Raw genomic sequence first — 15,500 nt, forward strand, 5'->3', positions numbered from 1 at the left:
TTAAGTTTTACTTTGCTGCAGAGCATCTGGACACTGCATGCTGTTGCTTCTTTCTCCTCCCCAGCAGCCTCTCTGTACATCCCAAAATCACTACTTCAGCAGCCAGCTCTTTGACTAAAATGGAGTTCTATTGCAACTGTGATTATTAAGCCCATTATTAAATGAAACTTACCACATATTTCATGATAAATTATCTCCCCCATTTTTTTGCACTGAGCTTCAAATGGGTGGCACATTACAGTTCCGGCTTATTACTTTCTGTCAGTGCTTTGTGTTGGCTAACAACAGGCTAGTTGGTATGTCTGAAAGAAGTTACTGTTGCTTCAGAAAATTTGAAACGGATACTATTGCTGTCCTGTCAGTGTTAGACAATATAATGTCAAACTTGTCATGATTAGAGTAATCATTGCTGAGGTCCAGAACGGAGAGATAAGACAGTGATGAATATAGTCCATGGTAGCTTTAAGTATTTAAATTTTCTAAGTAAGTTGTGCTTATGAATAGCTATAGTACAAAATCTGAGTTAACCAGGTTGGAAAAGACCTTTGAGATCGTCAAGTCATAGAATCATAAAATCAACCAGGTTGGAAGAGACCTCCAAGGTCATCCAGTCCAACCTAGCACCCAGCCCTGCCCAGTCAACTAGACCATGGCATTAAGTGCCTCATCCAGGCTTTTCTTGAACATTTCCAGGGTCAGTGGCTCCACCACCTCCCTGGGCAGCCCATTCCAATGGCAAATCATTCTCTCTGGCAAGAACTTCCTCCTAACATCCAGCCTGTACTTCCCCTGGCACAACTTGAGACTGGGTCCCCTTGTTCTGCTCCTGATTGTCTGGCAGAAGAGACCAACCCCCACCTGCCTACAACCTCCCTTCAAGTAGTTGTAGAGAGGAATAAGGTCTCCCTGAGCTTTCTCTTCTCCAGGCTAAACCCAGTACATGTAGACCAACAATCACAGAATGATGGGGGTTGGAAGAGACTTCTGGAGATCATCTAACTCAGTTCTCCCTGATAATGCAGGTATGCTTAGATAAGGGTTTTGAAAGGCTGCAGAGAGGGAGATTCCACAACCTCTCTGGGCAACCTGGCCCAGTGCTCCATCACACTCAAAGTAAACAAGCCTCCTTAAGTTCAAGTGAACCACCTTTGTGGTTTGTACCCATTGTCCTTTGTCCTACCACTGGCCACCACTGAGAAGAGGAGGTCGTGGACTTGCTGTTCCTGGAGGTGTTCAGTAAAAGACTGGATGATGCACTTAGTGCTGTGATCTAGTTGATTGGACAGGGTTGGGTGATAGCTTGGACTGGATGTTCTTGGAGGTCTCTTCTGACCTGATTGATTCTATTCTAAGAGCCTAGCCCCATCCTCATGACTTCTACCCTCTCAGTATTTATATGCACTGATAAGATCCCCTCCAAGTCTTCTGATTTCCATACTAAATAGACAGAAGTCTCTTGGCCTTACCTCTGAAGAATCATAGAATGGTCTGGCTTGTAAGGGACCTCCAAAGGTCATCCAGTACAACCCACAACCCCCTCTGCAGTAAGCAGGGGCATCCTCAACTAGATCAAGGCTGCTGAGAACCCTGTCAAGCCTCACTTTGAATATCTCCATGGATGGAGTCCCAGCCAGCTCCATATGCTCTTCTCTAGTTTGAAGTCATTGCCCTCATCATAACACTACCGGCCATTATAAACACTCTTATCTGCATCCTTCTTATAGGCCCCCTTCAAGTACTGAAAGGCTGTTACTAGATCTCCTCAGAGCCTCCTCTTCTCCAGGCTGAACAACCCTATTTCACTCAGCCTGTCCTCGTAGCAGAGATGCTCCAACCCCTTGATTGTTTTGCAGCTCTCTGGACCCACTCCATCACATCCATGTCCTTCCTGTATTGAGGGCTCCAGACCTGGATGCAGTACTCCAGGTGAGGTCACACCAGAGCAGAGTGAAGTGGCAGAGCCACAGCAGGTTAGGTTTTGTTGGGTCTGCATTTTTAAATTTAGTTACCAAATGGCTAAAAATGAAGACATAAGGGAGGATGTACTTTCTCCAGTTAATTAAGGTTAAAATGAGATGCTGTGCCTTTGATTTGAAAGGTCAGTGAAACTGAAAATAATCTCTCAATGGAAGAACTGAAATTGATGTCTCAAAGGAAAAAATAATAGCATGACATGCAGAAAGTGGTGGTTTTAAAAGGATGCTTGTGCTAGGCAAGTAATTAAACACAGGAATGTACTTCTGTGCTCAGTTTCAATCCCTGGATTTTGTTGTTTTGGTTTGTTGATTGTGTTTTCTTTCTGCTGCTTTAAATATTTCTAAGAAAATTATGTATATACATAACACAATTCTCTTTCTCGGTATTGAGATACACCTGCATGCTCACTTTCAGTAGTTATTCTCCCTTCATGACACCTGCTGTGTGAATGTTAGAAATAAGTAGGCTCTTTGCTAGTCATACTATGTGTCATGAAAAATCATCCAAAACATATGATTTATACCAGCAGACTACTCAGTTCGCTTTGGTGGGTCTTACAGATGACCTAGAGCTGACTTCCCAAGTTCTCAATTTTTTCCAAGTTTAGTCCCTTTGACAGCTGTTTCTTCTCATTAAAACTGAACAGTTTGTTTTACAGATCTCCAAATTATATTTTTATTACTCTTACATGTGGATTTGATGAGGGTGACTAATTGGACCCAAGATATCCCATCCTGAGTAACTTCCTGTAGTGCCAGCAATCATGGAATATTTTCCAGTATGTTTGTCATTTGTGATTTTGAGAGCATACCATAAAAGTAGGTCTGCTGCATCCAGGAAAGAATAGATGGCAAGGAAGATGACCTGTTTGGAAAATCTAAACACTTGTTTGTGTATGTGTCACTCATGCAGAAATACAGTAGTAGCAAACTCCATCAGAATTTGGAAAGTCTTGTTTTCCTGTCTTTCAGCATCCAGGTAGAGCCGATTGAAATGTTTCTTTTCTAATGGAAAATTACCTGTAATTCAGCATTTATTTTTTGACAGAGGCAGAGCTGTTTTTAACCTAGATTGTGCCTCCTAGATGAGAAAGCTGAAGTTGGGAGGGTTCCATCTCTTTTTGGTAGGCTGTCTGATTATTGCCTTGAAGCCAGGACTTGAAACTCCATGTTTGAGTTTGCTGTTTTCTTGGCTTTCCGTTACTTTTCAGGTTGGCCATCTTCCCTTCTGCTGGAGCTACCATGGCTGTAAAGGGTTAAACCAACATTTTATTCCTCCTGTCTCATTGTGAAGCTATAGAAACTGCGTTCTTTTACTAAATTTTGAAGTCTTTTTGTTTGTGCCTTTCATAAAAGAAGAATTTGAAATTTCCTAAGAACTGGCATTCAGGGCTTTGGGCAGCCATTCTGATGTTCCTTCTTCAGAAAATTCTGGTTTAATTGTTGATTTATTTCAGTTTGTTTGCCACAGATCTCATCTTTTGTTTTTATGTAGCAGGTCCTACGTGAGGGTTTAAGGAGTGTTATTGAGTCTGAATGTAAAGTGGAAAAGGTTCTTAGTCATAGAAGTATAAACTAAGCAGTGTTACATGCTTTATGACAGAGAGGCTTTGCTGTTGTGGTTCTTCATAAATGTAAATTGGTTCTGAGTCAAGGCCAAAATTTTGACCTGATGCTAACCTCTAATGCTGAATAGGAGTCTGTGGATCTGAAGATGGGCCTGAGGTGCCCTTTTGTTGCTGAAATAAATACATTTTTTTTTTCCCTCTGGTAAGCAGGGTCTTTTACCCCTCAGTCGTCTTCAGACTATTACATGGCTTTATGATGCTTTTAAAATAGATTATAAAGCTGATTTCTTTTTGCCATGGCTTTGTGGTCTGCTGAGTAGTTTGTAGTAGCTTATTACTCACTGTGTTAGATCAGAGGATACATTGGCAGCTAGAATCTGTGTTGTGCTGCACAACATTCTGTAAACAGGTGGCCTTAAATAGCTAAGTTAATCACATTCTTTTGATTACCACATGCCAATCTTGAAGCCTCAGGGTTGGAACTTTTGAAGTACTTATTTTCCTTTCCTCTCTTTTGAATATCAGAGTCTTGAATGTTTTGGGTTTTACTCATTCCCACTCTCCACTGGTCTGTGCCAGGTATAGTGGAACTGCTGCTTTTCTATTCTAAGTGACAAGAATGTTTATTTCCATAGTGGGAAGACATTTTTAGTACCTCTTGTGCAAACCCCAAAATATTCTAAGTAAAAAATTACCTGCTTTTGTGTGAATCTGTTGTACTCAATACTATGAGTTTTCATTTGTTTTAAACTTCACTTGATAATCCATTAAATTTGAGGTAGTGTCTACAAATGTAGAGTGGCATCTGCGATTTTCCTGAACTGTTTCTTCTTGATGGCTTTAATTTGTATTTTAGAAACAGAAGATACTGAGGTGTGTTTGTGTGGGGCTTTTCTATTTGTTTGCTGGGTTGGGGCAGTGGGAGTAGTGATGTTGTGTTTTTTTATTTTAAATAGTTATCCTGACTTTTTTTTACAAATAATCTTTGAATGGTAAAGTCTGATGGGTAGCTTATGATTTTAAGTATCCAGAAATTTAAATTTTGAGTGTCTTGAAAAGTTGGCTATCATTGTGTTCTATCATAAGTTTATCTTAATAATTCTGCAGCAACTCTTACTCTGCCATACTTAGTATTGAGTGCTTCAACAAAATATTGGAATGGATATTCTGAATACAGAATGCTATTTTATCATCAGCGCTAATGTATACGTGCTTTCTGTCTTCTCATCTGATTATGCCTTTGTTATAGTTCAGGGCAAGTGGCCTCTTGAACTGGGGGATGGGGTCGGGGAGCAGTGTGTTGCCCTGGAAATTCATGAAGAATTAGTTCAGGACCTGCTGAGCCATCTGGACACCCACAAGTCCATGGGACCAGATGGGATCCATCCCAGGGTTCTGAGAGAGCTGGCAGCTGAGCTGGCCAAGCCACTCTCCATCATTTTCCAGCAGTCCTGGCTCACCGGAGAGGTCCCAGGAGACTGGAAAATGGCCAACGTGGTCCCCATCCGCAAGAAGGGTCAGATGGAGGAACCTGGGAACTACAGACTTGTCAGCCTGACCTCAGTGCCAGGGAAACTGATGGAACAGGTTATCTTGGGGGTGATAAGAGCACACCTAAGGGATGGCCAAGGGCTCAGGTCCAGCCAGCATGGGTTTAGGAAGGGCAGATCCTGCCTCTCCAACCTGATCTCCTTCTATGATCAGGTGAGCCGCTTGGTGGCTGTGGGGAGGCCTGTGGATGTGGTCTATGTGGACTTCAGCAAGGCCTTTGACACTGTCCCCCACAGCAAACTGCTGACTAAGCTGTCAGCCCATGACTTGGATGGCAACACTCTGTGCTGGGTTAGGAACTGGCTGGAAGGCCGGACCCAGAGAGTGGTGGTAAATGGTGCCACATCCAGCTGGCGGCCAGTCACTAGTGGTGTCCCTCAGGGATCTGTGCTGGGCCCCATCCTCTTTAACATCTTCATAGATGACCTGGATGAGGGCATGGAGTCAGTCATCAGCAAGTTTGCAGATGACACCAAGCTGGGGGCAGATGTGACTGAGTTGGAAGGCAGAAGGGCTCTGCAGCGGGACCTTGACCGCCTGTACAGATGGGCAGAGTCCAATGGGATGGGGTTCAATAGCTCCAAGTGCAGGGTGCTGCACTTTGGCCACAACAACCCCATGCAGAGATACAGGCTGGGGTCAGAGTGGCTGGAGAGCATCCAAACAGAGAGGGATCTGGGGGTACTGATTGATACCTGCCTGAACATGAGCCAGCAGTGTGCCCAGGTGGCCAAGAGAGCCAGTGGCATCCTGGCCTGCATCAGGAATGGTGTGGTCAGCAGGAGCAGGGAGGTCATTCTGCCCCTGTACTCTGCACTGATTAGACCACACCTTGAGTATTGTGTTCAATTCTGGGCCCCTCAGTTTAAAAGGGACGTTGAGATGCTTGAGCGTGTCCAGAGAAGGGCGATGAGGCTGGTGAGAGGCCTTGAGCACAAGCCCTATGAGGAGAGGCTGAGGGAGCTGGGATTGTTTAGCCTGGAGAAGAGGAGGCTCAGGGGTGACCTTATTGCTGTCTACAACTACCTGAGGGGTGGTTGTGGCCAGGAAGAGGTTGCTCTCTTCTCTCAGGTGGCCAGCGCCAGAACGAGAGGACACAGCCTCAGGCTGTGCCAGGGGAGATTTAGGCTTGAGGTGAGGAGAAAGTTCTTCACTGAGAGAGTCATTGGACACTGGAATGGGCTGCCCGGGGGTGTGGTGGAGTCGCCGTCCCTGGGGCACTTCAAGGCAAGGTTGGACGTGGCACTTGGTGCCATGGTCTAGCCTTGAGCTCTGTGGTAAAGGATTGGACTTGATGATCTGTGAGGTCTCTTCCAATCCTGATGATACTGTGTGATACTGTGTGATAGTATAAACAGATGATCTCATTAGGTTTTTTGCATCTGATGTAATAATTTTTGAGCTGCTGGATGACATTATTTCTTTGTCTATGAGGAGTTCTCATCATTTCCAGCCAACCTTACAAACATTTTTTGCAAGTTCTAAGACCTTATTCCTTTTTAAGTATAGCTTTGTCAAGTTTGAGAGTTGAAGGCAGGCTGGGAAAAGGCATTGCTTGGGAACAATTTTCAGTTCCAGTTTTAAGATACTTGGGTTGTATGTTTTCACTCAGGGTCTCTTCCCTGTTCTGTCTTTCTTTGCAAGATACACATATACATCTTAACTTCTGTTGCATTCTGCATACCAGCATCTGTAGGAGACTAGTAGTTGTTCTTGATGTTTTGTATGCAGATCTGAGCTGAGGTATTCCTAGAGTAAATAGGAAAGAAGTTGCAAGAGCTTGCACTTTGCTCAGCAGAGCTAGACCCAGCATATCAGTAACGGTTACTTCTTGGTAAGTCTCCGTCTCTCGTGTGGCTTCGTCTGTTGGAGCAGAGACAAAAATAAGATGGCTGTTCACCATGTATATGCTATCTTGTATGCACCATCTATGTGAACAGATGTAAGGAAGTCCATGAGGGTTGTAGAAATGCAGATCTTTATAAATCTGTAAGTAGTAAGTTTATGCATTGTGTGTCACAGTAAAATGAGGTGAGGAAAATGGCACTGTAGGAGAGAGAGGGTGTCACGGTTTGTTAACAAGGACAGTTCAAGGGGCAAAGTAAAATCAAGGACTGGAAGATAAGGTAGGTTGGGTAACACAAAGCCATCGTAAGGAGAGGGAGTTTCAGGTAATTAATGGCTAACTGAACAGAAGGGCCTGTGTGAAATGGGAATTAGGTAAGGGACATGGGAACAGGAGAAAGATTTAATGCTTTAGGGGATGGTGGGAGAGAAGTGGCCCAATGAATGTGGATTTTGGATAACTTGTTCTTAACAAAAAGAGGATCTTCATCTTAGCTCTGTGCTTTGCTATGCCTGGGTGGGAAACACGAACTTTCAAAATTAACGTAGAAAAGTTTAAGTTTCTTTTGCAAACTTCTGTTACAGACTTAATTCTCATTTCCCTTTATACTTGTCTAGCAAAACTAGTTCTTACTTGAAAGTTTCTAGGTCAGCTCTGATGAAAAATGCCTTTGTAATGTGCTTGTGTAAATAAACATGACAGTTGTAAACATTCTTTCCATCTTATCTTCCAAGTTATTCATAGCTTAAAAATAATTCCCTGCCTTGTGAAACTTTTTTTTACCCCCTACTGCTTAGCAACGTTCATGAAATAAATATTTTATTGAATTAGCATAGTTGCAGATTTTTGAAAGACCTGTAGAAGATGGATAAAATAAAAATACTTCTTGTATTTTTGGGAGAACCAGTGTGATTTAAGAGCATTAAATAATGCAGCGACTTGTATCTGTAAACACAGAATCACAGAACTGACTAGGTTGGAAGAGACCTGTAAGGTCATCCTGTCCAACCTATCCCCCAGCCCTATCCAGTCATCTAGGCCATGGCACCAAATGCCTCATCCAGTCTTTTCTTGAGCACTTCCAGGGACGGTGACTCCACCACCTCCCTGGGCAGCCCATTCCAATGTTTTATCTTCAATATCAGTGTTTTGCAACTGTTAGGTATTTGGAATGACAGTGAGAACAGGTCAAATCAAGTTCTTACCTTGTTCCATAACCTGTAACAAGCAATGGCCAGGCCATGTTCAGGGAATGGCTGTGCACAGAATTACAACTTCTCTTCTAGAGCACACTGGTTTCAGCAGTTGAGAGCTCCTAGGCCTTTTGTGGTTTATAGATCCATTGCTATCTGTCAAAATGCATTATCAGTCTCCAATGAATTCATACTATTTTTTTCCAGTGATTTTTAAAAAAAATTGCTTCTCTGTTAAAACAGTTTAACAGAAACATCGAAAAGAACTTGATGTGATGTTCTAACACATTGAGCTCACTATTTACCACCTTTTAGTCCATGTCTGTGGAAAAAAGAAAAGAATTGTTTTCTGTGCAAATAGTACATGATTCCATATTGCTATTCTCCCACTCCATCTATTATTATTCTCTGAACTCCTTTTCCTTGCTGTACATCTGTAGCCTTTTTAACGGGCAGTGGCTTTATAATACTGAACATTATTGTTGCTCTTTTATGCACCCTTTTCTAGTTATGGTTTATGCCATTTAAAATAGGTATCAAGAAGCTGTTTGCAGTGTTGAAGAGAAATATCATCTTCTGCTCATTTTCAGTTACATCAGAAAGTCTGAGTTAATTTAAATCATATTTTAGACTGTTGCTGTGTGCTAAACTAACCTTCTGTGACATTTCCTCATTTGTCTGAGGGTTTTGGTAGTAAGTGCCAAAACCAATCAGTAAATCTACCTGAACTACCTGGAAAGACCTGTTTAATGGGTTTAAAGATGTTCAGCCGAACACTAAGTATTACAAAATATCTCCCTCACTGCGTTGGTAGCAGTATAATCTCATTGTATTGAAATGTTCCATCTCTGTTGGATCACCTTCAAACTTGCAATGTGGTGATGCAGTATGCATTCTCATGACTTTAATGTCATCTAACCCACTAGAACAAACAGTTCCACATAGTAAAAATACAATCTTCCACAATCACTTGAATAAAAATCCATGAATGTTTGTGCATTCTAAATCTGTGGATGTTTCAAAGGCTTGCCTGAATAGAACCCTGAGCAATTTGACCTGACTTAATAACTGAATATTTTTTTAGCAGGAGGTTGAATTAGACATCTCCTGTGTCCATTCCAACCTGAGTTATCCTATGATCCTGTGTTTCTTTGCAACCCACAGCTCATAACCATATGTGTTGAATAACGGCTGGAGCAGAGGAGCTTACATGTGGTAAATGCTGCCAGGAGCAGTGTAGCTAGTGTCTCTTCATTGCTAAACATGTATTTAAAAAATCAGTTTTCCCTGCTAAAACAAACTAAAGGAAAAGTTGCTTCGGTTATTTGCATAATGGTTATAATACTTTTTGTGAATAGAAAGTAGTATATATTTGTCATACCACATAAGTAAGTTTGTGGAATAAATTTTTAGTTTGTGTATGTGTTATTTGTTTTTAAAAAATACTGTGTAAAGAGGTTGTTTGAAGTACAAAAATGTAGGAGTAACCTTCTTCTCTTTTTTTTTTTTTCAATCAAGCAAACATTACACCATATCTTGTTTGTTCTTTAGCAAGGAAATGTCTAGTGCCAATCAAAATCTTCAGTTACCGAATGGCTGACTTGTGAGAGTAGCTGATACTTGCAAAATATCAGTTCTGAGTAGAAGGCTGATTAGATAACTTCTCAAATACCATTCCAACTTTGTATTTATGGCATTTTAAATAAATAACACAGCACGATATCTGTGATATACTTCAGCAATTACTTTCTAGAGATTCAAAGCTTTTGTAGACTTTACAGAAGTAATGGTCACCTTTGCTCTTGAAAATAGCAAAGTGCCAAATGGAAACAATACCAAGTTTCTGAAAAATCTATATTTAATGGCATACATTAGTTAGGGACTCGTTTGTAAGGTTTGTGGACTTTGTGTATCTTGTATCTCTATACTTGGGCAGTACCAAATGTTTTCTGGAAGGCTCCATAAGCTTGTTTGATGATGGTAGTGCCAGTCTCTTGAGGTCCTAAAAATGTAGTAAGTGTATTTTGACTATATAAAGACTGTACTTTTATATCTCACAGTTATTAATATTCACAGAATGGCTTGGATTAGAAGGAATTTTGAAGATCATCTAGTTCCAACCACTGTGCTGTGGGCAGAGACACTAGGTTGCTCAAGGTCTTATCCAGCCTGACCTTGAAAAACTCCAGGGCTGGGGCACCCATGACCTCCCTGGGCAACCTGTTCCAGTGTCTCACCACCCTCAGGGTAAAGAACTTCTAAATCTGCCCACCTCAAGCTTCAGTCCATTCCCACTTGTCCTACCACTACAAAACTCTAGTGAAAAGTCTCTTATCTGCTTTCTTGTAGGCCCCTTTCCAGGTGCTGGAAGGCTGCTACAAGGTCTCCCTGGAGCCTTCTCTTCTCCAGGCTGTGCAAACACTTACAGCCTGTCTCCATAGGGGAGGTGCACAAGCACTCTGATCATCTTCGTGGTCCTCCTCTGGACCTGTTACAAAAGTTCAGTGTCCTTATGCTGGGGACACCAGAACTGGATACTGTACTCCAGATGGGGTCTTATGAGAGCAGTGTAGAGGGGAAGAAACACTTCTCACACTGCTTTTGGTGCAGCCCAGGATATGTTTGGCCTTCTGGGCCAGTGCACATTGCCAGCTCATATTGAGCTTTTTGTCAAGTGACACAGCAAAATCCTTCTCCTTGAGATTGCTCTTCAGCCACGTCTTGCCCAGCCTATACTTGTGCTTGGAATCACTGCAACCCAGGTATCAGACCTTGCGCTTGCTCTTGCTTGACTTCATGAGTTTGGCTTGCATCCAACTCTTCAGCCTGTCCAGGTGTCTCTGAACAGCATCCCTTTCCTCCAGCACGTCAACCAAACAATACAGCTTGGTGTCATCCTCAAACTTGCTGAGGGTGTATTCAATTCCACTGTTCATATCACCAACAAAGAGGTTTCTACTCTGGTTTCAGTACTGATCCTTGAGAGATGCCACTTTCCACTGGTCTACACTTGATTATTGAGCCATTGACCACAATCCTCTGAGTATGGCCATCCAGCGAATTCCTTATCCAGTGAGTGGTCCATCCCTCAACCTCATGCTTTTCCATATGCTTTTGCAAAGCCTTCAGGGTGATCTGCTCCATTATCTTGCCAGGCACACAGGGGAGACTGACAGGCCTATAGTTTCTGGTGTCTTCCTTTTTTCCACTTTTGAAGAAGCAGGTTGTGTTTCCCCATTTCCAGACAGCTGGAACTTCACCAAATTGACATGACTTTTCAAATGTGTTGGATATATCACTGTTTCATTTTCCTGATGTTTCCCTGTTCTTGAAAGAGCAGAGACTAAGTGTCAGAACTAGTAGGGAGTGAATCTATTCTTCTTCCATGTTCTCAGTAGAGGAATGGTAATTGACTGGTGAGGGTACTTTGGAAGTGTATAAAGGCAGGAGAACTACTTAGAGAATGCAGTAAGCTTCTTTTTCTACTGGTGTTAATGTGGAGATGAAGATATCTAAGATAACTGCCTTTCGTTCTTCACAGGGTTACACATCATTCTGGAATGATTGCATCTCCTCAGGATTGCGTGGCTGTATGTTAATTGAATTGGCATTACGAGGGCGTCTTCAGCTAGAGGCTTGTGGAATGAGGCGCAAAAGTCTATTAACAAGAAAGGTAAGTGGAGGAAAACTAGCACATTTACTTTTGTGTCATGATCGATGCAATACAGTAGTTCTAAAGGGCAGCTGATTGCAGCAAAAAGACTGGTTTGCTTTTCCTTTTGCATGGGGATAAGGATTCTGAGTAGCAGTCTAAGTTGTGGATACACAGAGTTAAAAGTGTTGTCCTGGTTTCGCTAGGATAGAATCATAGGCCAGTCGTGGTACGCAGGCTGTTAGCAGCTTTGAGTTAGCCAGGAGCTTAAAGTGGACATAGGATTTGGGAACACGACAGTGATGACTATGGCACCAGCCATGGCAGTAGTCCCAAGATGGTTCACAGGTGTATCACATACCACAAATACTGTGCTTATTGTAAAGGGAGAAATTTGCTGAGGATGAGGACTCATGCTGCTCTTCCTCTTCCTTCTCCTGCTGCTTATCCTCATCTCTGAAGGGGCTCACTTGTTGTACTGCTCCTGAGGGCTGCCTTCCCATTTCATTCACCAGGCTGGGTATAACTCCACATACTTAATATTTGCATTAGAATTAATACTTATTTTGCTGGTTTTTAAAATCTGTTTTTATGTTAACCCATGAGCCTTCTCTCCTTTTCCTGATTTTTGCCTTCCTGGCTGTGGAGGGGTCATTGGGTGATAGAGCAATTGGTGTAGTTTAGCCCTGGATACAGGCAATATGTAGACAAGTGATCAAATGATGAACTCAAGTTACTTGGAAAAATCTTTTGTACTTGTTCTCTGCTGTTTGTTCCCTTGACATGTTCCTCCTGCTGTTGGGAACCTTGCACAAACAGTTGGCAGTGCCTCTGGCCAGGGTGCGGCATCAGCAATTACTGCTGAGAGCTGGTGGCACCAGTTGTATCTGCAGAAGGAACTGGCTTTTGCAATAATGGTGAGATGTGGACTGAGAGTGAAAGCAATGGCTGAGAGCCTGACAGGTGCATCCTGTGATCAGTTTAATTCTTGTGAGTGCTGTGTTGCAGTTTGTGCTTGCAATACCTGGAAAGGAAGTGATCCTTGTACTTCAGGCCCCTTAGAACACAAAACCACATCTCATTTAAGAATGCCAGCAGTATGTTAAATTTGCTCTACTCAGTGATGTTTGGGCATGTTTTTAAGGTCTTGTATTGAGTTACACTAAAGAGTTGAGACTGTAAGTTACTACTTCTTCTGCTGGGTTTTTCTTTTCTACAAAATGTGCTGAGTCAACTGCTTGAAAACTTTTTACTTAATCAGCATTGGAGGTTATTTTCAAAGTAAGCTTATTGAAAACATGGTCAAATGTTGTCCATCCTCCATGGATAAATTTTCTTATGGCACATTAGTGCAAGGGCTAACCTGCTTGCTGCCCCAATACAAGTGAGGGGAAAAAGTAACACACAAAATTCAGGGTTGAAATAAAGAGAAGAGAGTTTATTATAACATGAGGTATAGTGCACAATTACCTTAGCAATTAATCTAATAATACAATACATGATTATCTTAGCTTAGCCTATTAGCAGAAGCAGCAGAGTGAAAAGACAGGGAAAAAAACCCAGCATAAAACAGAAGCTCAAAACCAGCAGTTACCCAGCTCCCACCTGTTCCACTGCCATGCCTGTAGGAAAATAGCCAACAACCAAATACTGGAACCCAGAAGCAGCAACTGGAACAAGAAAGCTCCCATGTTGCAAATTGAACTTCAAGCCCCCCAGTCCTTCGATCCAGCTAGTACTTTCACTTTTTAAAGCTGGCATGTCTGCAGTGTGATATGAATAACAGCAGCAGGTTCAACTTGGAAATCAAGTTTTTAAGGGAAATTTCTTTAAAGTTCCCCAAGCAGCACTGTTTTCTGTAGCTTCTGCCTCTCAGATCAGCCCTTCTTTTTCCTCATACTGGGTCCGTCCTCAGATTTTGTGGGAAGATAAAACCTCCTTAAAACTTGAGAGTTTTGATTTGAGAATCATCTTTGTCTGTTCAAGCTGTGGTCTGAAGGGAGGACTTAAGGCTTCAGTCCATATTGCAGCTAACAAGGATATTCCTGTCTTTGTGGAGAGGCTTACTGAAGTCTCTCTTGGGTTGTTACTGGTATTTGTGCACCCTTGTCACATAATCTCTGTGGTTTAAGACTAATTCACTGGTTTGATCTGTTTAGTTTCTACTTAAATCACTTTCTCGATCTTGTCATCAGATGGGGACTGAGTGAGACTGCTGGCACAATCAATAAGGAGAGAACAAGAAGAGGGTAGAACCTAGTTATTTGGGAAGTAGCACAGAATTGTAACAAGCTGATTGTGGCTTTAGACATACAGCTGACTTAAAAGATTGCTAAATACAGTGATGTCCACTGAAAGCCTCAACTCAGGTGTATCTTTACAGATAATTTTTTGCAGTTTCTATGATAAAACTTAAGATAAAGATGCGTTAAATCCATTATTGAATGCTATAGAGAGAAGAATGAGACTGAGAAAATGGCAAACAAAGACTTGATGAATATTAGTGAATCTTTTGACCATATTTTATGGTGCCACATTCTCATAAGCCTGTGTCATGGTTTAAGCCTGCGCAGCTGGCAGCAAAGCACCATGCACCAAGCAGTCTTTTCTCCCTCTAGTGGGATAAGGAGGAAGAAATAAAACACAGAGATGAAAAAAAGACAGGAAGGACACGGTCACCAGTTACAGTTATGAGCAAAGAACAGACTTGGGGTATGAGTATCAATTTAATTTAAACAGTACGAGCAATTTACCAATCACATCATTGAGTGTGTCCAGAGAAGGGCAACTAAGCTGGTGGAAGGCCTGGAACACAAACCCTATGAGGAGAGGCTGAGGGAGCTGGGGTTGTTTAGCCTGGAGAAGAGGAGGCTCAGGGGTGACGTCATTGCTGTCTACAACTACCTGAAGGGAGGCTGTAGCCAAGTGGGTGTTGGTCTCTTCTCCCAGGCAACCAGCAACAGAACAAGGGGACACAGTTGTGCCTGGGGAAGTATAGGCTGGATGTTAGGAGGAAGTTGTTGGCAGAGAGAGTCATTGGCATTGGAATGGGCTGCCCAGGGAGGTGGTGGAGTCACCATCCCTGGAGGTATTCAAGAAAAGCCTGGATGAGGCACTTAGTGCCATGGTCTAGATGACTGGATAGGGATGGATGATAGGTTGGACTGGATGATCTTGGAGGTCTCTTCCAACCTGGTTGATTCTATGATTCTGTGACCTCTAGAGGGCATCTAGTCTGGCCCTTGTGCAGTCAGCAGGGACATCTCCACTAGACCAGGTTACCCAGGGCCCTGTCAAGCCTCACTGTGAGTGTCTGCAGGGAAGGCCGCTCAACAACCTCCCTGGGCAACCTGTTCCAGTGCTCCACCACCTTCACAGTAAAGAACTTGTTCCTAACATCCATTCTAAAGCTGCTCTTCTCAAACTTGAACCCATTGCTCCTTGTTCTGTAACTGCAGACCTTTGTAAGCAGATTGTCTCCATCCTTCCTCTAGGCCCCCTTCAAGTACTGGAAGGCAGCTGTTAGGTCTCCCTGGAGCCCCCTTCTGTTCAAGCCAGCTCCCTCAGCCTGTCCTCATAGCAGAGTTGCTCCAATCCTCTGATCGTTTCTGTGGCCTTCCTTTGTATCCACTCCATCAGGTCCATGTCCTTTCTATAAGATGCCTCCAGAACTAGACAGAGTACTCCTGGTGAGGTCTCACCAGAGCAAAGTAA

General features: G+C 42.7%; 1 protein-coding gene across 1 annotated transcript in view; it reads left to right on the top strand.

Annotated features, from left to right (window-relative positions):
* Nucleotides 1–15,500, top strand: part of GOLPH3 (golgi phosphoprotein 3) — a 48,754-nt gene that overhangs the window by 15,402 nt on the left and 17,852 nt on the right. Inside the window, exon 2 of the mRNA XM_064139999.1 lies at nucleotides 11,676–11,807. Coding sequence (XP_063996069.1) covers nucleotides 11,676–11,807 — 132 coding nt within the window. The remainder of the gene's footprint in view (nucleotides 1–11,675; nucleotides 11,808–15,500) is intronic.

Source organism: Pogoniulus pusillus, chromosome Z (assembly GCF_015220805.1).
Source record: "Pogoniulus pusillus isolate bPogPus1 chromosome Z, bPogPus1.pri, whole genome shotgun sequence".
NCBI lineage: Eukaryota > Metazoa > Chordata > Aves > Piciformes > Lybiidae > Pogoniulus > Pogoniulus pusillus.